The following is a 22,222-nucleotide window of genomic DNA, read 5'->3' on the forward strand; positions in this document are numbered from 1 at the left end:
TTGTTTGACATCTAGTTTAATTAGACCCGAAACAAGAGCACGTCAATACTAGTGAGAATGTTCTAAAGCCATATGTTATGATCCGGGTTAATTTCAGATTTATGGTGGTAAATCTAGAATACACGAACAAATACATTTTGGACCTCGACGTTGATGTGCATTTTGAAGCCAGGAAACTTGCAGCATCGTCTACCAAAGTACTTGATGATCTGTTGGTACCGCGTATACCATGTCAAGTTAATTCTGGTTTTATAACGAAAGGTATTATTTGTATTAATATGTCTAAATCATTCGTGTACCGTATGTGACAGACCATTGACACGTCCCAGGAAGTTATTGTAGAGTCCGTAATTGTTTGTTTTGGAAAAGCTTGGCTTGTGAAACTGTCTCTAAACATGAAATTTCATGCTAACATATTTACCAAAAGTTTCGAAAGTAAGACTTTTCCTGTATATCGACGTGCTTAACATTATACATAGCATGGTTTATCAAATACGAAATTTTTATTACCTTAGATTTTTCGTTGGATAAATGGAAAGACGTCACCAACGTCAGTGTGATAGATGATTACCAATCTGTTCGACTACTTGAAGACATCGCAATTTCTCCATTTTTGCACCCCAACAGATGCACAGTTCATGATGGCTCCGAAATAGGTAATAAGAAAGTATAATTAAAAGTTAGCCATCAAACTTTAAATTATTTCTAACCAAATGGAGGTTTTCTGGAATCATTGATTCTTTTGTTGCAGAAAAGAAACAATATTTCGTTTGTTTGTTTGCTTATTTTGGGTTTAACTCCGTTTTTAACAGTATTTCGGTCAGGTAATGGCGGGCAGTTAACCTAACCAGTGTTCCTGGATTCTGTACCAGTACAAACCTGTTCTCCGCAAGTAATTGCCCACTTCCCCACATGAATTATCAAAGGTGGAGGACGAATGATTTCAGTCACATTGTCTTTTATCAAATTGTTACGGAAAATATACGCCCCGCCACGGGATCGAACTGGCGACGCCGCGATCCGTAGACCAACGCTCTCCCTAGTAAGCTAAGCGGGCGGGGTACAATAATTCGTGGAGAAGGGATAGACTAAATAACCAGTTGAAATGTATTCATTTTGTATGATATATGATATGGACACCTATACGGACTAATCATACTCCTTTCTCTTTTTGGTTTGTATTGATATATGAATAACTGTATTAAAAGATTTTTAAATATGTGAAAAGGACATTTTGTGAGAGTCAAAATGATTTGAATATTATATTGCAGACACTTCCTTATGTCCCATGGATGTAGAAGTTCTGCACTTTTACGGCTCGGCTTCCTGTTCACTGACTGAACTCTGCTCTGGAATTAGCTGTTGCCTTGATTCCTCTGAGGTCGCAGTGAATTTTATCGTCGAAGTCCAAATCAATGCATGTAAAGAGGAGGTTGTAGTCGCTTTGGAAAAATTAAAGTACATTATACCATTTAGAAACTTGACATGGGGTAAGTATTTTTCAGATTTAAATTGAAACAAAACAAACCAATGGCAGTTTAAAAAAGAACAATTTTTTACACTTATATCAGTCTGATTGTTTTACAGGGGAGGGCAGGGTTGCGGATGTTCATCTATATATAAATTCTAAGATATGTCCTGCAAAAAGCATAACATTACAAATGTAGTGTATTTGATAAATTTATCATTTTATATAGAAACTTTTGTTTTATCTTAAAAGGTTATGCCGTCTTTACAGCTGAAATGTTCCTCGTTCATATTGAAACATTTATTAAAAAGTTATATTTGTTCTCTATTATAATTTATAGGAGAACTGCAAACATTCAGTCTATTTGGGGTGATCAGACTTGAGTAAGTTGAATTTTGAAACTTTTATGGCGTAATATTCGAAACTATTAAAAAAGAAAATTATCATATTCTTCATATAGCCAGAAAATTAATGACTTTTGAAATGTATTAGAAAGTTGATATTGTCTGAAAATTACAGATCTGAAAGAATTTAAACATATATTGTCAGCAAATCACTTGTTTGAGGATCTATATTTTGGTATTGCATATCTATTATATTAAGTTTTCTATATATTTACACTTCTTACACCCTCTAGGATGACAATATCGGAGACAATCAAGTCACAAATTTACAGCTTAAACCTTAAAGCAAGCATTTGCCTTGGTGAAAATGAAACCTGTAATACAGAATATCAAGTACTCAAGAATGCATATCTCACAGCGTTGCCATGTGATTGGTCCTCTGGATTTTTAGACAAAGGTTACTCCTTTAATAACCTCTATAGTATCAAAATAAAATCAAAACGGCAATCTTGAAGTATAAACATTTTAATTTGAGTTAGTAATTAAAGTGTTTTCCCAGGCTAAAAGTCGAAGTAATGAAATTTGATAGACAAAAATAATATATTTTGGTAACTTTAAAGTTTCAATTTCAGTGGTCTGGAAATTTTACGTTACAGATATATGTAAACAACATATACATGTATTGCAATTTTATACGATCATACTTTTCAGATTTTAACTATGAAGAATGGCGAAACCAATCGCATTACGGTCAACATCAGCTTCCAGAAACTGGTGTAGCATTTTATTTGTCAAAGATTGGTGTTGAGCCTTACCTTAAGCACAGAATGTGTGATTCCTCAGCATTCCCTTATATACCTTCACCTACATCAGGCTGGACATCCGGTAGGGAATACCTTTGTGTCTTGGTTTTATCTGTTTGTTTGTAGCTATTCAAAGTCTCTTAACCTGAAGAAGGCATCATCAATTTTTGAATGTTTAGTTTACTCAACTTTAATGTTAAGCAATTTACTCAACATGAATGTTGAGTTTACTCAACACTAGCCTACAATTGATTGTGTATGTGCGGCCTTTGGTATAAACTAATTCACAATAAATGTTTGCATAGTATAGCTGTAAAGCGCGACCTCCATCTTTTGAAAGGTGTAAAAATGAATTATAATGATTAACACTTAGCCTGCTGGTGGTAAGTGTATTTGCTTTTGCGACCAGTGCAGACCAAGATCAGCCTGCACGTCATGCTCTGCACTGTTCGTTATTCAGTTAGTAAATCTTTAGTAAACACCCCTTTTAATTATAAGTGATGCTGCCAAAATTGAATGAATGACCAGTCCATTTTAGAAATTTAGCCGGGTAAGGGTTAATAATATCAAGCATTTTGAATGGGTGTTTGCATTTATTTTACGGCTACATCAAGCTTAGATAGTAAAATTTAATTCCAATACATTGGTCGTAACTTATGAAAAGTTTTAACACCACACGGTATGTTTCAGTGTGAAATGTTTTTCATTCGAATACATATTCAGAGAAAACGAAATGTCTGTTTTTATTGTACTTGCAGACTGTAGAAACAACGCCAGCGTACAAGCTTTACCTGACGACACAAGGTGTTTCATGGTTGACACTTGCTCCGGGTTTGAGTGCTGCTCATATATTGACGAACTCCAGAGGTCGTTCCATGTACAGCTTAAACTAGACCCTTGCTCTCAGACATTAGCCATTGGAATTGAACGCATTTTGCAAACGATTTTATTAACAAAGTTTGAATGGGGCGTCTTGAATAAATTCTATCTAAATGGCTTGATCAGACTCGAGTAAGTAACTTGAGCAGAATGTGTTTTCAACAACTACCTGGACTACCCGTTAAAAGATACGTTGCTGACTTTATTCTGTATACCAACACTAATACATTACCATATTTAATTCTATTTGAAAGAGTACATGCACATTTATTGTTAATTTTATGATGAAATACATATTTTAAGAAATATTGCAGATATATGCGTATTTTATGGTATTTATTTTACACTGCTGTATAGCATTTTCTGTAGTTTCATTGCAGTGAAACATATAATTGCCTGTATTTATACTAGTTTTTCAGAACATTTTCATTTTACGACAGCTAAATGACCTCGTGGTACGTTTTATTCGGTATGGAGATAAAATTCAGTTCCGCCAGGTTAGGGAAAATAATCATAGTAGAAATCGATTTATATATCGGGCAATGTGCGTTGGGTAAAACTCTTGGTTAATGTTATACTGGTACCATTTGTCATTCATATTCTGTAAGATCCTTTGGAAGCATAGAACGCAAATCAGCAAATTAATAGTAGACTCGGTGTTCTGACACCCATTATGTAAGACTGACTATACTGAAAATGAATCGGTGTCGTTGTCAATAGATTGAGATGCAAAAGAAGGCATGTTTAGAACATTCAGGACTTTACGAACTGCAATAAGTTTTCGTCAAGCTATTATTTTGATTTAATGTAAAGAAAATTATATTTAACTCTAGGCTACTACACGAGTGTAATACGTTTTTATACCATTGGATGAACTACAACCATATTTATGAAAAATAACTTTAATATCCTCTGCTTAGTTAAGCATTGTATTTGTACTTATTTTTTATTTTAATAAGTAAATATAGTTTTCAATGAAACTTGAATGTATATTTTTTCATTTCCGCTAGACAATAACAAAATCTGCCTGCAAACAGGATTGCTTCTGCACGAGTGAAATATGATTATTATAACTAGTACCATTTTAATGTAAAAAAAGCTTTAACATCCTGTACATATTTACTGTACTTTATTTGATATATAATTTTGCATGAAACTTGAATGTAAAGTTTTATATTTCAGCTATTCAATAACAAGTCTACCGATAAAACGGATATATGTCGCAAATGTAAATCTCAGCATTTGTTTAGATCAGGAAAATTGCAAAGTAGAAATGGAAATTCTTAAAAATGATATTTTACCACAAACAATATGTGAATGGAATCCAGACTATACAGAAGACGGTATGTAGATTAAACAATTAAGCTAAGATTTCAAATTGAAAAAAATGTGTTGGGCAGATTATTTCAGGGACTGAAGTCCAGATTTTTGTTAAAAGTGGCCTTTTTTCGAATTGAAGTTTAGTCATATTATGAACATCAAAACATGCGGTCTTGATTCTAAACATTTCAAAAACTGAAAAATTAAGAATAAAATATTGTCCAAATTCGGAATCGAGCCAGAAACGTTGACACGGCAATGTACACCACGGAGGAATTCGTATTTAACGCACATTAAAAAAATAAAGCTTTATAATTGAGGCAGTTTACCTCCGGTAGCCCGTTTCAAGCGTTTTCAGAGTTTTCAATTTTGAATGAAAAAGGTAAAATTAACTTTATTAAATTGTAATGAGTTTCCCTAACATATGAACATAAACTGTTCGTTACTAAGTTTCAAAGTCTTCTGAAGAAATATAGCAATATTTTCCTGATATATATAGATTAGATTAGTTTTTTGGAAGTTTATATTAAGATTCTTTTTAAAAATTAAATAATTGATGCTATGGTTTCTTCCAGAAGTTTTAATGCAGCAACGGAAATCTGAAATATATGCACTTTTAGTTTTACTTTTGTGCATACTTAAATGTAATGTACAGTCTCCTTCCAATTATACTTGCAGCGTTTTCACTTAAACAATGGAAAGAAGACAAAAACATTTCAAAATTTGGAGGACTTGACGATGTTGAACAAATTGAACTAATGACCAACTTGGGTATATATCAGTATCTCCGGACGCCCGAGTGTTCTGAGCTCAACGGTACCAACTCGGAAGGTAATAATGTGTTTATAGAATTTTGTCGCCTTTTAAGATCATTGAAAACAAATGTTCTTGCAAATATAAATAAAATCTGGAAAGTAGATCCCTCGGAAGCACTGAGAACAATGCAAACAGTGAAAATTGCAGACTCGGTTTGATTGAGTCTGTTCATGAGCAGTAATGGAAAATGCAACACTGCCCACGCCCCCTAGCACCGGCTTAAGCAGTATTCAATCTTCAAATCTAAATGAGTTGAAATCAATGATCTCGAAGGACCAGAAAATATAACAACACTGAACTTTGCCTAACGTGTCTTTAATTAAATTGTATTATTCAAAATATTATTCACATTACTAAAATATTATCTTTGCGTTGAATTGCAACAATGATAATGATACCTTTTATGAAAATGATGCCAATTTACGAGCAATTATGGGAAAATCTTATCATTGCATGTTCACTATTTAATATGTTGAACGATGAATAAATCAGCACTTTATGCTTGACGCCTTTGATTTCAATTGCTTATGCTTCAGTAATTCACTAACGTAATAAATGTTGTATATTAACTAGGTAGCCGTAGAGACAGGTATATCAATGTGTATTGATTTATTTTCAGTTTTTAAATGTTAGAAGATAAAACCAGTTTAAATATATTTTAGAATGTGGGGTGACTCCAGACTTCCCATCATCATGCAGTTTATCTAAAAACTGTGCGAGAATATCGTGCTGTGTATATTCTGACGTTTTGCAGCGACGTATTTTCTATGAATTAGACTATGATAGATGTAATCATTTGGTAAACTTAAGTATCGAGACTTTCAGCAGGACAGTATCTCTCTACGATTTTGAATATGGTAAGCATAGAAAACAAATTGCGTTGTATAAATAGCATTTAATCTATAAGTCGTTTTCAAAACACGTTATTATTTTATTTGTGTCAGTACTTTACTTAAATCTAAAAAGTGTTAAAACGATAAAATATTTTGTCGTTGTTTTGAAAAGACAGAAAGGCTTAAAGCTATAATTTTCTATCGCAAAAAATATTATTTTTGATAGATATTACGTCATGTAATATACTTTACAGTACTAGTCTATACTATATTCATTCTAGTTAAGCTGTCGGTATAAAGATTGGATAATTAGTCTCAGAACACATTGCATACACACTACCTTATATAATTACAGGAAAAGAAATGACGATGTCTCTTTATTCTGCCTTGCAAATAAAGTAAGAAAATCTAACAATATTAAATGTTTATATAAATGAATATGATATTTTATATAACTCTTTTTGAGATTAGTATTCTACCGTCAAAATACTAGAAATTTAATGGTAGTCGGTAGGCAGTTACCTTATATATGGCTTTTTACCGCTCTGGATGATAATATAGCACCTGACTTCCTGATCATATCGAAATTTCCGAAATCGTAAACGTAAATTACGAAAGAACTTATCGATTTGAATTACGAATCCAATCCATTCAAATAATATAACTACCTGAACTTTAACATTAACTGTGTGCATTATATTATAATCAAACTGTGCAAAACGAACAAGACGGTAATATTATGCTTGAATGATTTATATGTGGATGCATTTCCGTATTCTAAATTAGTGTCAGGTTCTGCGCATCTATTAATGATTTGTTAAAAATAACTCGCTTCTCGTTGTATTTACAGATTTATGATAGACTATCTTGTGATTAGTCGATCTCACATTATAAGTCTTAACATCAGCGAGTGTTACGAATCGAGTGGTCCATGTTCAGTGGTGTTAGAAGTTCTTAACGACGACAAATTTTCATCAGAAGACTGTCCCATCAACAAGAATTATAAAAATGAAGGTAACGAAACATGTTTAATCAGTTTTCGTGACAACTGTATATAACTGCCATGTTCAGTGCAATGGCTCTCAAATGGAAACCACAAAAAGACTAAAATGGTTTGTTGTACAGAGGTTGTTGCTCTTCAAAGTAAAGTTTTTGTTATTGAACAAGAAAAATTGGCTCTTGTTCAGAGGAGTTCGCTCCCTTGTGATGTTCAGTACAAGTGTTGCTCTGTTTTCTGTACAACTGTGGTATGCATATGAGGTTTTAGTGATTATTATTGTGTTAATCTGCGTTCGAATTATATTTCACCTTTTTACTTAATATAAACAACAAATGCTCATATTGCAATTAAAATATAAACACTCGGGGCGTTGAATTCTTCATGTGAGGAAGCTATCCAGCTGGCTTACGGAAGGTCGGTGGTTCTACCCAGGTACCCGCTCGTGATGAAATAATGCACGGAGGGGCACCTGGGGTCTTCCTCTACCATTAAAGCTGGAAAGTCGCCATATGACCTATCATGTGTCGGTTCGACGTTAAATCCAACAAAAAAAATAAAATATAATTAAAATATATTAGGTTCTCTATAAAACAGAAGATAAGTAATTTAGATAAATTTCTTTTTGCTGGTTGCAGAATTCTCACTGACGGAGTGGTCATCTGAAAGGAATCTTAACTACACTGAATTGCCCACGTATGCAAGAAAAGTACTTCATCGAGATCTAGGAATAAGCCAGTACCTGCAACAAAATGAATGCATAGTGGAGTCATATAATGATTCATATGGCTGGAATTCTGGTTTGTAGCGTCTTTCACACTACAATGTACTGATCTTCGTACATGTAGCATTTTATCTCTAAACATCATGCAATTACAGGTATATTTTAATACAAATGGTTAAACATCCATTTTAATTGTACTTCTAATTTAATTTCATTGCATAAACATGAAATTAATATGCTATCATAACGCTTAATATGAACACTAATTACAATAATTTCTGAAACAGAATGTGCAGAGAATATAACCTTGCTAAACATCACTGACGAAGACGCGTCCATATCTTGCAATTTGCAAACTTCCTGCTCGAACCTGGACTGTTGTTTCTATGTGGATGAGATCCAAAAGACATTTAAGTTCCAGTTTCTGTTTGACCCATGCAAACTCAAGCTTACTGTAGGGATAGAAAAGCTTGTCTATGAAGTACCACTGAAGGAGGCAGTAACTGGTAAGATGTCCTTTATATACTTTTTAACGTACATGTTTTTTATACTTAAACGAATTAATTGTTCATTCTTCAGTTAACAAAACATTTTGTAAAACAATACACAGGCAGAAATTGATCGTATATCTGTTTATATTTGTTTGGCATATTATATTGATAATATCCAGTAGATATTTATAGCTTGTATAATTGGCGCACGATAGCATAAACCATAACCTGTTTGATAATTATGATTTTTCTTCATTAAAACATTTCAATACAGAAAATATGTTTGTATTACATAACAGTATGTACTTAATTTCTATCATTGACAACTTTTTTTAGTTCAACGATGCATGACAACCATCACAATCAAATGATAATATAAGCATGCTGTGGTTAAAATTATCACGCGGGAGTAGTATCTGTCGATAACAACCAATACATATTGTATCGCTTGTATCTGTTTTGCATATTTTCATCACTAATGTTTTGCATATTTTTATCACTAATAGCCAAATAATTTTGCAAAGTTTGTATCTATTTTGCTCATTGTATCGATAATAATGAACACATATTGTATATGTTTGCATGGTTTTATCGCTAATAACATAATATTGCATCGCTTGTATTTGTTTTCCATATTGTATCGCTAAGAACCAATACATATAATGATCGATTTAGTGTAGGCAAAAAAGACGTTTTTTCCACTCGACTTTGTTAATGTACATCTGTGGCCTTTATACAAAGTTCATTTATCTTAATCATTTGAATGTCCTAACATACGAGGGGTGTACGAAATGTTTAAAATCGAAATAAATCAGCAAAAAGCTTCTGGTCTTGTTTTTGTATTTCATCATACGAAGACATACCCACGTTTAGATTTCATGCAAACTTCTGAGTGACTATTTCGTCATGAATATACGTGCAATCTCAAAAATAGTAAGAGAATATTTTATCTAACATAAAATTTTAATTTTTTGTTGCAGCTCTTTTCGAACAACCATCGTAGTATCTTCAGTAAATTTCAGTTGTATTAAATGCATGTGTAGAAATCAAATTTATGGATTGATAAATTTACAATAAACGCGCATTAAAAAGCAAACACCCTGTGTTTACATTTATACTATTTTTTTTCAGGTCACTATCTTACAATGAGTATGAATGGCTTTATAAGAATGGAGTAAGTCCGTTTCTACATAGCATTAATTAGTAATTAAGCAAGGGAGATGAATGCATATCTAATTTATTTAAATTGTAATGCTAACTTATCGATATCCATGTCTTCTGACATTTATGCCTTAAATCAATTTAATTCAATATTTGATAGCTCGTTATAATCGTACATTACAATTAAGAACACTATGTACACTGCACATGCTGTAATTTTACTAAAAAGGCTTGCCTTTATCTATATCTATAGTTGTAAATGTTGTTGTAACTTGACATGTGAGACATAAATAATTCCATATCAAAGCAATTGCTGTTATAAATCCCTGGCAGTTGGGAGTATTTAAGATAATTTCCACATTTCTCAGAAGCATAATATAAATACTTCTAATCACAGGTTTATGATAGACGACAACTCAAATAACGAATATGTGATAAATCTACGTCTTAAAATATGTATGGAGAGTGCATTTGAATGCAATCGTGATATCGAAATCCTGCGAGGCCTTGTTGTTAAACGAGAGTGCGACTTTGGATCAGCCTTTGAAAATCCTGGTATGTAGATGTCTTGATTTTATTGATGAATAAATGAACATAATGAATTACTTAATGGTTATCACATGTCAGTCACATATAAACATTAGTATTTTCTTTTCGAAAATAAATTTCATTTGTGTAAAATTCCATGTTTCAAGGCTTCTCATTGGCTGTTTGGGAAACGAACAACGCTGTGACATCAGGTTACGCTATGACTGACAAACAAAGAGACTTACTGATGCAACATTTAGGCTTGGAACATTTTCTTCTGAAAGAACCATGTAAATTGAGAACTAACACGGCTGAAGGTAGATAACTCTTTTTACTATAATACTTCATATTAGTTGATTTTTTCTTCCACAAAAGCGTTGTAATGATATTGCATAAATATAAGTCACACTTGCAAGGACATTATGCGTATGACACATTTATTTAGTGAATCATTGTTTAAAATGGCTTAAAGAAAAGCCTTCTTACAATGAAGACATATACAGCCGTTGAAATTCAATTGTCCTAGCAGAAACGTTTTACACGACTTTCAAAAACGGAATCGCGTGTAGTCAGGATGTTTTTAAAAAAAAATAAACAAAGGCGCCCTAAGTTGACTTTAGCTTCAAATGCTGGATAACTTGAAACATTATGAAAGAAATGGACAATAACATACATTGTAAACATAATTCGTATCATTTGCAGTTTATCCTTTTTCAGTTTTAACTCGCTCATGTATTCATATCCAAACGAACACTACAAAAGAATAAATTGCATCTTAAATACTCTATGCGCCGTCATCTCTTTATATTGTACTTCCCAACAATTACGTATATTTTACCTCTAATTTGATAATATACAGCAGCTGGATTCCAATGTGACTGTCGGTGTTTTTGTACAAATAGCAAGTCACGTGCATAGCGCGAAACTATTGTAATTGTATAGAGAAACTGTATAAAGATAACGAACAACAACGGTCCTCTAAAATGTTTCACACTCAGCCCTCTAAGTAAGCACACGGTTGCATTTGACATTATTTGATGTGATACTAATACTTGCTAATGAAAAATATTTCCATTTACCAGACGGCTTTGACACATGTGTAAGGACAAAAACTGGAGAAAGTTTCGACTGTTGCGTTGAATCAAAAATTCTTGGAAGAAACCTATGGATGAATTTTACCATGGATGCATGTAATTATCACATGGAAATGAACTTGGAAAATCTACAACAAAAACATCTTTTGCTCAATTACGAGTGGAGTAAGTACTTGAAATGTTTTAAGTTTGCTTTCATTAACTGTATTTTCCTGTTTCCCCCCAATGAGTAAGCTATTGTGAGGACATAAGTGTACCAATGGTGCATTTTCTCTGCGAAATGTTATGTCACTTGTTTAAACTAGGTGTATAAACGATGTAAAGTAATTCAATAGTAGATGAGGTATATCAAATAACCGTAAAGGTCTTTATAAAGATAACTAGATTGATACGGATGTTATTAATAAGTAATTAAAGTTTGATTTTTACGTTGTAAAGCGCATACATAGGCGAAACTGACGTTATTAAAAATTATTTATGTGAGGATGTTGCACAAGGTGCCTCTATCGCCGTCTGTCCGGTATACATTCGGTGACAAATATGTTTGGTGCATGATAGTGTAGCTTGATATAGCTCAAAATATGTTTGACAAACGCCTTTTTTGACAAGTTTAAATTTCGATAATTCTTATAAAAAAGATACGTTTAATTAGGGAAAGTAGGGCAGTTTTTGACAAATGTTGATTTATTTAGTTCTTAAAGGTGCAAAATAAATACAAGTTAATAGACACAAATCTTTAAAAAAGACTACACATTTTGAAATATACCACTAAACATTACGATAGCCGTGCAATATTCCCTTGAAATCAACAAATGTACAGAGAAACAAATGCTTGTTTCTGTATTTTCTTAGACTGACGTGGGTGGTCATTTTGTCCTACTTCCGTGTTTATCGCTTTTCCGTAATCGGTCGGAAATTCTTCGGGATCACGTGATTTTAAAATTGTTTCAAACGAATATCCGTTTAAAGACGCGCGACAAATAACTGTATTTCCATGATGGTAATTATACACGACTTGCAAGAAAATTATGAGATGTACAAAATTTAAGTTTAAAATTGACAGTGACATATATTAGGCCAAGACAATGTGTTTAATGTCTAATTTAAAAATCTTATTAAATTAATGTAGCCATATGCTCATAAATCAGTGTATTTAGGTAAATTTCAATCATATTTTGTTTCTGCAGTGTAAGATAGTTATTCATTTATGAGATTAATTGAAACAGTTTGCAGACGAAGTTGTGAAAACACTTTTATTCAGGAAGAGCCTGAATTGTCCTCCCGAAAACTTGTAGTATAGCTGTATATTACCTTTATAATAAGAATGATTTTCATGAAGTTTTTGTCAGTTACAAAAATGTTGAATTCCCTGTGCTAAGTTTGTAAAAATCACTATCGTTTGGGCATATAATGTATTTTGCATCTATTTATAAATCATAGCCTCGTTTCGGAGGATTCTTCCAAAAAATCCGAAGATGCGCGACGGGTTCGTAAACAGTCGGAAAACATACTTTCGGTTTGACACAGGCAACATTTTTTGTTTATTTGTTAGTTATTCTTGAACATATTCATGACTATTTGGTCAGATCCGATGCAGTGGGTCATATTTTCAGTAAATAGGAAGTCTCGGCTACAAACTCTGGTTTTCAAATAATACTCGTTCGGGTTTTAGTAGTGGACCTTTAATTGACTTGAACGTAATATTTTATTTCGTGCATATTGTCATGAATAAAACATGAGCTCCATCTGCTCTGTATATTTGGCAAAGGTCACAACTAAAACCACTTTATTACATGAAATGTAACGAGTATAAATTATTTGCATACAGTTTGTAAGTATGAAGGTAGTGAAAACTTTGTCATAAATGAATGTTGCGTTGTAAGTCTTATTGAGCGTATTTATGTATTAGTGTATCGGATCCATTGATAGCACTTTAAATGTGTTATTTATAAGTATGTGGTCATACATGTTGTAAAATATTTGTTTTACTTAACTAGGGACTCTACACAGTATATCAACAAAGGGTGTATGGCATGCAGAGTGAGTAATATTTTCTACCCATTTTCTTTATTGTAAACACTTATAAATAGGCAAAGATAATTTTTGCTAAGCATCCAATTAAAGAAAGAATAATTCTTCAAACAAACAAAACGTTCTCTGATTTGTGTTTAATTTTTTGTACAGAACATGGGCTGTATTTACAACCGACATTCGAAAACTGTTAAGCTTTAAGGTTAATATTGACATTTGGTGTCAAATAGATTTTACGCCATACTTATTTTCACAGATACATGGTGACGAACGTTCAGTCAGAACGCGTGTTTTCTTTAGACATTTCCTTACAACAGTGTTTCGAGCCTAACTGTACGTCACGATTGATCGTAGCTAATGACGTACGTATACCGTATCCGTCCTGCCAAAATGTGACCAGAAATGACACCCGTCAACCATTCTATGGTAAATACTTTTCTATTTGTTTCGATTATCTCGGAACAAGGAAATTGTACTATTACAGCAAATTCGTCTTCAAAATACTAAGTAATATGCTACACCAGACAGAAATATCTAAAAGCAATAGAGGGACCGTTGTATTTTTCAGACAAACTATTGCATGTAAGAATATCATTTAGATATTTCTTTAGCATTTCTTTTACGACTGAAGAGCACTTAAACATACTCATCGAGTTAATGTCGACATGCAACTACAGATAATAGTATCGTTTGATTTTAGGAATATCATATGACTTCTGGAAGCAACCAATATGCACGACAGATAACTATACAGTGTCGACAGGTAAATGTTATATTGTGTATAATTTTATGACTGGTAAATATATTTTAAATATAGTTCTAAAATATATGCTATTACGTCATCCTTTTGTGTTAGATTTCGAAACAATACCTTACGTGTTTTGGTTTTCAGTCTGTCTTGATCGTCTTTTTTTTGTTTATTTCAGTTTGTGATCCTTTACCAGCGGAGCTTCAAAACATTTGCACTTGGGCCCCTGACTGTTCAGGAATACAGTGCTGTACAGAATTTTATTTTAATGCGGGCAAACGAAATGTTATGATACATTTGTCGCTGCTATGCAATGACGGGAAGCTGCAGTATGGAATTGAAAACAAAATATGGAACAGACCACTTTCGAATTTAGAAGGTGCGTATTTTAATATAAACAGCAATGACAGTTGAATAATCTATACATGTAATATTTTAGTATATAACTTAGTGTCATTCTGTCAACCGGATTAATGAAACGGATCATTTCGTCATGTCTTTTGTTTGCTAAAACAGTTTGACTTCAATTTTAGCATATTTATCCGACAAAATTATAATTATGCTGTACACTACATGATTGTCATGTGTCGTATTACAAGAATAGCATTATAGTACCAAATCCGCACAAATTATAACCAACTTCAGGAATCACTTCCGAAGAGAATAATTGTGACAAAATGTTTGGAATGAACTTTGCCTTCTTCGCTTTGATGCATTAAGCATCGCTGTCTCATTTTCTGTTCAAATAAAGTGTAAAGGTTTAGTTTTGTTGGGATGCATTTCGATTTGAGACGAACCACGATTCATAGCATGTTACAAATTTGATGCTACGAATCACGTACATCTAAGAGCATAATTGCATGTAATATTATTTCATGATATATACATACATCTCTCTTGAAATACGTTTTTCATTTATATTGTACTTATACATTTTCAAGGACCTATCCACGAAGTTATAGCAGATACAATCTACTTTGACATGAACGTATCAACCGCTGCACCGTCAAGATATAAGATCTCTTTGACTATATCAGTATGTACAGGCACACAGGACACGTTTGGTTGTCAACTAAACTTCCGTTTGTCGCAAACGACAAAATGCCCTGGTCACAGAAGACGACGAAGGAGAAGTGTTACTGAAGCGATATCGTAAGTATGTAGGAAATACACGCACGAAAAGGAACAAATGCATCTATACACAATCACTTTAATGAAATAAGATGTATTCTTGTTGAAAAATTCGCATTAAATTTATAAAAAGAAACGATAAAATATCATCAGACGAATTGTAAACCCATCATTGACTCTATGTTTCAACATGTAAAAAAGGAGAAAGAAACCAGTTTCAAGAACGCATGATTGTGCACACAACTATCGAAAATACACGAGCACGTGCACACGCACTCAAACACATTTTTGGTTTTGGAGGTTTTATAATATGCGTATCAAATAATCAAGCAAAGTAATGAAGCTAATTATAGAATTATTTCATTTATGTTTTGAAAATAAAGAGAAAAATGCAGTCACTTGATAATATTCTACAATAATTATTTCCATGGTGCTTAGATAGCATAGAAAGAAACTATAATTAATTGCACAAAAATAATGTTACAAAATCACTCCAAATTTATTGATACTTGTTACTTAATCTAGTTGTTACTGAATAAATGTTCTTAGAACGACATAATTACACATTTTGTAATACGCAGATTCCATGATGTCTCTTCAACTGTAACAGTAGAAAATAAACCAATTTGATTTTTTCTTGGGTGATTTTGATAGAGCCATTTTTTCCAGATAACATCAAATTTTGCATCTACTTATTTTGTTCTAGAATATCAAGGCTATTTATAGTAAATCTTTGAAAATAAGTTCGCCGGCTAGACATATTCCATTACTGTTGGATAAGCAAAGCACTGTGCGCACGTAAACGAGATTAATTCTGGTATACTAGTAAGACATGTATGTTTACGGAGATCTCTCGTTGTTCGGACACTATATATTTGTCTATGGCCACGTCAGTTTTCAGCTATACCTCGTTATATCTTTATATTAAAGGTTAGGAATGGATATCAAAGAAGCCGTGACACTATTGATGAGTCATGGAACATCTCCTGCCGATATACAGAAGTTCGTGGAAGATGCTATTGAATATCAGGTAAAGAAACTACAGTGGCGATAAATTTCCGTGCATTCTCGTTTATACACGGCCTTGTCACTAACGGTTAACGAACGGTTAATTTTGTGATTGTCCAATCAAATAATACCTAAACAGGACACGCGAATCGAGAATCGTTCAGCCAATCAAAAGCTTAGTGGGCGTTACTAATGAGCGGATCAATTATCGAAAACAGCCATGCCTTCTTTTATGTCCTTGCATTTGAAGTAAATTACAGCTTAAAAATGATAAAAAGGTAAATGGCTACTTTATGGTCACTTTATAATACGATGTACCTTTTCAAAATTAATTCGCCGAAAGTTCAAAAATGAGAAATTGTGACGAAAACAAGTTTTATCATTTCGTTTTGATTTACATCCAATTTGATTATATATGAATCCTGGAAATACACACTTTCAAACGAAAGATAAATGATCTTTCATCGATATATAAACACATAACTAGTATATTTATTTACTTGCGTCAAATTCGAATACGAAAATAACTTAAAGAGTGCGAAAATAAGCTTCAAACTATATTATTTTCCTCCTATTTGAAATATTTCACTGCTCTAATTATAATGTATTTACATACTTATATACGAGAAATAGCTTCTCTAATAACGAAAAATAACCTTGATTTGATATTTCTAGGTAATACGCACAATACATACCTTTAGTTAAAACTGATGAAATAAATAGTAAATATCTTTTTAATAGCGCCAGAATCAATTTGCGAAAAGTAACGATATTTAATTCGAAGATATGCTATACATTTTTGATTACCATTAGACCCCTCTCTAATAGTAAGTTCCCTCAATTAATAGACACTGTAATTACTTTTTGTTTAACTACAATTGACGAAATAACTTGCTTTTACCAGGTATTATAAAATCGGACATATTCTAAATTAACATAAATGACCAAATGTGTCCGAGCGGGACGGTATGAATTTCAGTCATCTTACTAATAATAAAAAAGAAGAATAAGACATTCATGTACAATATTGTTATAGTAATATAGTACCCTATTGTTCCTTTTTTTCCATTTTATTGCTACCTTCGACCAAGATATCACCTTTGATTGCATTATCACACCCTTATTAATTGCATGTTGATGTACCGCACGTGTATACGTTAATCGAGTTGAATTACAATCAATTTAGCAAACATGGGGTGACAGGTTTATTGTTTTCTAGGATGGTAATCAATGCATGGCTCTGGATTTTAAAGAAATATTTCTTTACATATTTTGAAACATTGCAATTGATATGGTCTTTTAAAAATAAATGATTATTAATCGAGAGAAAATATAATTGATTTTAGATCTAATGATAAACAGAGCATTGCAAGGTCTATTTTCGCACTTGATTCGTAATACGGTTTCGACGCCATATTTGATTCTTTTTTCGAAATTCATCATTTTAAAGCAAACTTACAGTTCACATATCAAAGAAAATATGCAAATAGTATCTGTAGATTTACGACAAAAGTAATAAAGATTGATAATTTGTTTCTTTTGGGTTTCAAAGCCGTTTTTACAGCAGTATTTCAGTTATGTAACGGCGGACAGTTAATCTATACCTGTTCGCCGCAAGTAACTGACATCTCTCTCACATGAATCAGTGGTGGAGTGCGAAAGATTTCAGACACAATATCACGGAGAATATACGCCTCGCGCAATTAAAGGATCTAACTCACAACCCTGTGACTCGTAGATCTGTGTTCTTCCTATTTAGATAAATTGATCTGCCAAAGATAGATCAGTAATAAAGAAAATCCGTTTATGCTCTAGCGAAAAAATAAATATATATATTCCCTTTACATAAGAACACAGCCAACATAGTTGTAGCCTCTATCTAATATTAACGGAGATATATTTGTGTATTAATCATGAAATGAATATTTCATCTACAGATGTCAAGTCCACCCGAAAGACGGTCATGTTCGAATTTAGATATTGAATTAACATATTGTAATCTCTCTCTATGTATGCTTACTCAATTATTTTCAAAGCCGAGAATATAAATCGTTTAGTTTGTTATTAAATTGATGCTATCAATTTATATGTAGTTTTGATGCAAAAGCACTTGGTATATTTAAATATTAATTCAGCTCTAGTCTAAACAAAAGGAGGTTTAAAACATTTTATTACCTCCCTTAACATTTTGATTAGATTTATGTAATTTGCTATATATTACTCTTTTCATGAATAACTTATAAGTAGATTGAGTACAATTTTATTCAAACAGAATCCAGCATAGATTTTCATTATAATGCTATATTTTATATAAATATTAAAATTTTATCTCTTAACTTCTGTTTATAGCAAAACTGAGTTATAGTTAAATAAGTAAATGCTATATTCTCCATTTTCTAATGGTATAGTATATGACTGTTTCTACCCGCTTCAGAAGTTTTGACTATATGCATATGGCTGTTTATCAGATGCATTTTACATATTTACATGAGCGTCAATGCATTATTTTAAAAGTAACCGCTTGCACGTAATATCATATGTCCATCTATTACCCCAAAGCAAGTGCGAAACAACTGCTCGTCTGTTGTTTTTTTTTTTTTTTTTTTTTTTTTTTTTTTTTTTTTTTTTTCTGCCCCCCATATTACTTTGCATGGAACTTTTAAAAATTCAATTTCTTCGATTAAGTTATGAAAAATAATCTTATATTTTGCAAATGTATCATAATTCTGTTAAATATATGGGAAAGTGTGTGATAATTATCCATTTTATATATTAAAAAGGATATGATAATGATAAAAATAGGTATCTTTTCTTCCCTGGTCGAATTGAAAAGGGGATGGGAGTGCGAGTCTGCCCCCGTCCCCGTCCCCGACCCCATCCAGGCCTTTCCACAGAAGAAAGAAAAAATGGGTATCTTGAATTCAGATTGTTTCCAGTTCTGTGCATAGATAGATCTAAGGATATTCAAAACTTTGAAGTCAAACGATGTTATCAAAGAAAAAATAAAAATACAAAGTAAGTTATTATGAATTGAAATTTCATCTAAAGAAATGAAAGGCACAATACATGTGTAGATACCTCCATATCAACATAATCGAAAATGAAGTCTAACTTCTAGTGTTGTCCGCTAATCAGGGGACACTCTATTCTGATTATCTTACATCACAAAAACCGCGCATACCGCACTAGACTTTGAAGTTCTGTTTGACCGGATATTGGTAACGTGCCAACCAGTAATTAATTGCTTTGGCGCACGACCTGTTACGTAATAGTATTCTTTATGTAAATACTTTTTCCGTTCTTTATGTCTCTACAGGTAAACAGGTAAATTTTAGCTAAGAATCATATCGCGAAATTTAGGTGTCCCGTACACAGGAAACGCGTGTAGAGCTTTTATTATTCAATAGATTTGCTTCAAACTTTCAACATCGATAAAGAATAGATATAGCTAGAATATCAGGGCATTTTCATTAAGATATAAACATCAAACTAAACAAAATTACATAAAAACGACCGATTTTCAGTAAAATTACCGGTAAAATTTCATACAGCGCGATCGTAAATAGCTATTATGTTTTAACAGTAAATAAATTGAAAGCACTGCGAACATTTAATTTAGACTTTTGGCTGGGAAAGGCAAAAACAGAATAGAAAAATCTTTAATAATGAAAAAATGCCATCAATTTAAAAACATACAGTAAAGCGAAATTGTTAACTATAATGCGAACAGTAAAGTATATAGAGTAACATATTTATCGATATGACATGTCTATAGGCGTGGCGTGTAATCTAAAAATAAACCTGTGTCTGGAAAAGTATCGGACGTAACTAAATTGTTTTTATAAAGGTGTTTTTAAAGTTTTAATATATTTTAAAGGTTTAAAATTTATTAAATAAAGTAGAAGTGCATAGACTTAGTTCATGGACAGTGGCAGTCTTTTTCTTGTGTGGCTTATGTGTAAGTCAGGAAGGTAACCGCGGGGCTCCTCTTAGATGATTTTATTAAACAAAATATGATATTATTACTACTTTATATAACTTTTGGCAATTTAGACAAAATTTATAGCCAAATAATATCAACACATTACAAAAGCAAAAAGAAACACATCCACCAATACCCAGAAATGTTCTAAAACAACATCTGGGCCTTCAATTAAGGCCCCCTTTTCATAAATTATACATCTATCAAATTTCGGAACATATCCAGGCATCGATCTGTATTTGATAACAGGTCTCAAAATTCAAATTCGCTGGGCCTACGATTGATTAGTTTGGCTGGAAACAGCCATAACTACGCAGCGCAGCGTAAACAAATAAGAATGAATAAAACAAAACAATACAAATCTTTATGTCTCTTTCTTTAGTGTGCTACATATACTTTTTATTCGTTATTTCTTTGTATTAAAAATTTTGTGCCTTCGTGCCTGTCTGTCCCCTTTATTTCAGCTGTATACAATATAGTTTTTTTCATGGCAGATTGATGAGCCGGTAGTTAAAAGCGAAGGCCTCATTTGAAATATAAAATATAAAATATTAAAAATCCTATAAAAATATAGGAAATAAAAATCCTATGCTATAAAAACTCTCTCCCGGGCCTTATTTATCTGTAAGAAAAATATTTAATTTAGAGAATATCAACGAAGTTATAAAAGTCCATTTTTAAGATGATAGTCGAAAAAAGTGAATTCAGAATTATTCGAAATATAACGAAAAGTTCTGAATTTGTGAGCCTAGGGTTAGGGACGGAATTTTGTCGGTTGGAGTGGTTGGGAGTCCGGAGCAGGGGCATTTTCCATTAAATTGTAGGCGTCATCATGTAGAAAGATGAGTTTTTATTGTTGTATTGTAAACGTTTCTACATTACAAAAAACAGTAAATTTAGAGCATATTAATACAAATTTTACGGTATTATTTACATGAGATTTAATGATTCTATTTATGAAATGAATAAAATACCGTGAATTCAACTGTATGTCACAAAATATTTATGATAAGACATTTTACGCGAAAGGCAAAGAAAACCCTGTTTTAAACATTCGTGTAAGTAGATCATTTAAATGTAATCTGCTTCCCTTAAATTGTTTGCAAAATAGGAGAGATCGCCCTGACGTCACGCATCAACACCTGTTTATCTGCTGGTGGGCAAAACAAATATTTTTACATCGTTTGTGTATGGGATCGGAATTTTTAATAACTTTTTCGTTCATTTAGCATGAAGCCCAGTGTATCGCAAATTTAAACTTTAACTTATATTTATGCGATAATTTATAAATTTATGGAATTCTTAATTTAAACATTTCATTAGTGAATGAAACGATATGATTTTTCACGCTTACCATTTTCCCGTTGCGCAGGCGCAATAAACTCTCGTTTCACTATTCTCGTTTACCGATGCGCATGTGCAGCTTGATACACGTTTCTCGTTTTTTTCGCACGAACGGTTACCCAACGGATAACGGCTTGTTTCTCGAAAGCGCGTAAATTTATCGGAAGCTCCGCTGTATAAGTAATATACAATTAAATTTCACGACACGTTCAGTTTAAAATTTGTGTGAATATACATTCAGTTGTAACCATAACAATGTTCATATCTGTAAATGATTTGAAATGTACCCATCTTATCCATTTTGTATATTCCCTCGACAGAAAGTGCAAAAGGCCGAAGTATGGCAAGGTGAACAACTGAGTGACTCGGATTCAAGCACTGGTTATGCAGCAACTGTGAAAGCATTAGGAGAAAATAATCCACAAACCCTTAAACACAGAAGTTCCGAATTATCAGTGCAAGTTGAAGTTAAAGGGGGTAAGCAAATTGTATAAATCGTTCTTCCCGTAGCATAGTCTAG

General features: G+C 32.5%; 1 protein-coding gene across 1 annotated transcript in view; it reads left to right on the forward strand.

Moving 5' to 3' along the window:
- LOC123541000 (uncharacterized) overlaps nucleotides 1–22,222 on the forward strand; it is a 101,962-nt gene that overhangs the window by 32,479 nt on the left and 47,261 nt on the right. The window contains exons 51-75 of the mRNA XM_053545015.1: nucleotides 98–261; nucleotides 516–656; nucleotides 1,272–1,490; nucleotides 1,809–1,851; nucleotides 2,106–2,269; nucleotides 2,524–2,697; nucleotides 3,374–3,626; nucleotides 4,677–4,837; nucleotides 5,493–5,645; nucleotides 6,293–6,487; nucleotides 6,819–6,861; nucleotides 7,314–7,477; nucleotides 8,099–8,260; nucleotides 8,472–8,690; nucleotides 9,807–9,849; nucleotides 10,234–10,391; nucleotides 10,532–10,681; nucleotides 11,447–11,623; nucleotides 13,456–13,498; nucleotides 13,746–13,915; nucleotides 14,190–14,252; nucleotides 14,416–14,616; nucleotides 15,179–15,389; nucleotides 16,299–16,398; nucleotides 22,023–22,179. Of these exons, the coding sequence (XP_053400990.1) occupies nucleotides 98–261; nucleotides 516–656; nucleotides 1,272–1,490; nucleotides 1,809–1,851; nucleotides 2,106–2,269; nucleotides 2,524–2,697; nucleotides 3,374–3,626; nucleotides 4,677–4,837; nucleotides 5,493–5,645; nucleotides 6,293–6,487; nucleotides 6,819–6,861; nucleotides 7,314–7,477; nucleotides 8,099–8,260; nucleotides 8,472–8,690; nucleotides 9,807–9,849; nucleotides 10,234–10,391; nucleotides 10,532–10,681; nucleotides 11,447–11,623; nucleotides 13,456–13,498; nucleotides 13,746–13,915; nucleotides 14,190–14,252; nucleotides 14,416–14,616; nucleotides 15,179–15,389; nucleotides 16,299–16,398; nucleotides 22,023–22,179 (3,728 nt within the window). The remainder of the gene's footprint in view (nucleotides 1–97; nucleotides 262–515; nucleotides 657–1,271; nucleotides 1,491–1,808; nucleotides 1,852–2,105; nucleotides 2,270–2,523; nucleotides 2,698–3,373; nucleotides 3,627–4,676; nucleotides 4,838–5,492; nucleotides 5,646–6,292; nucleotides 6,488–6,818; nucleotides 6,862–7,313; nucleotides 7,478–8,098; nucleotides 8,261–8,471; nucleotides 8,691–9,806; nucleotides 9,850–10,233; nucleotides 10,392–10,531; nucleotides 10,682–11,446; nucleotides 11,624–13,455; nucleotides 13,499–13,745; nucleotides 13,916–14,189; nucleotides 14,253–14,415; nucleotides 14,617–15,178; nucleotides 15,390–16,298; nucleotides 16,399–22,022; nucleotides 22,180–22,222) is intronic.

The sequence above is a fragment of the Mercenaria mercenaria genome, chromosome 1, assembly GCF_021730395.1.
Source record: "Mercenaria mercenaria strain notata chromosome 1, MADL_Memer_1, whole genome shotgun sequence".
NCBI lineage: Eukaryota > Metazoa > Mollusca > Bivalvia > Venerida > Veneridae > Mercenaria > Mercenaria mercenaria.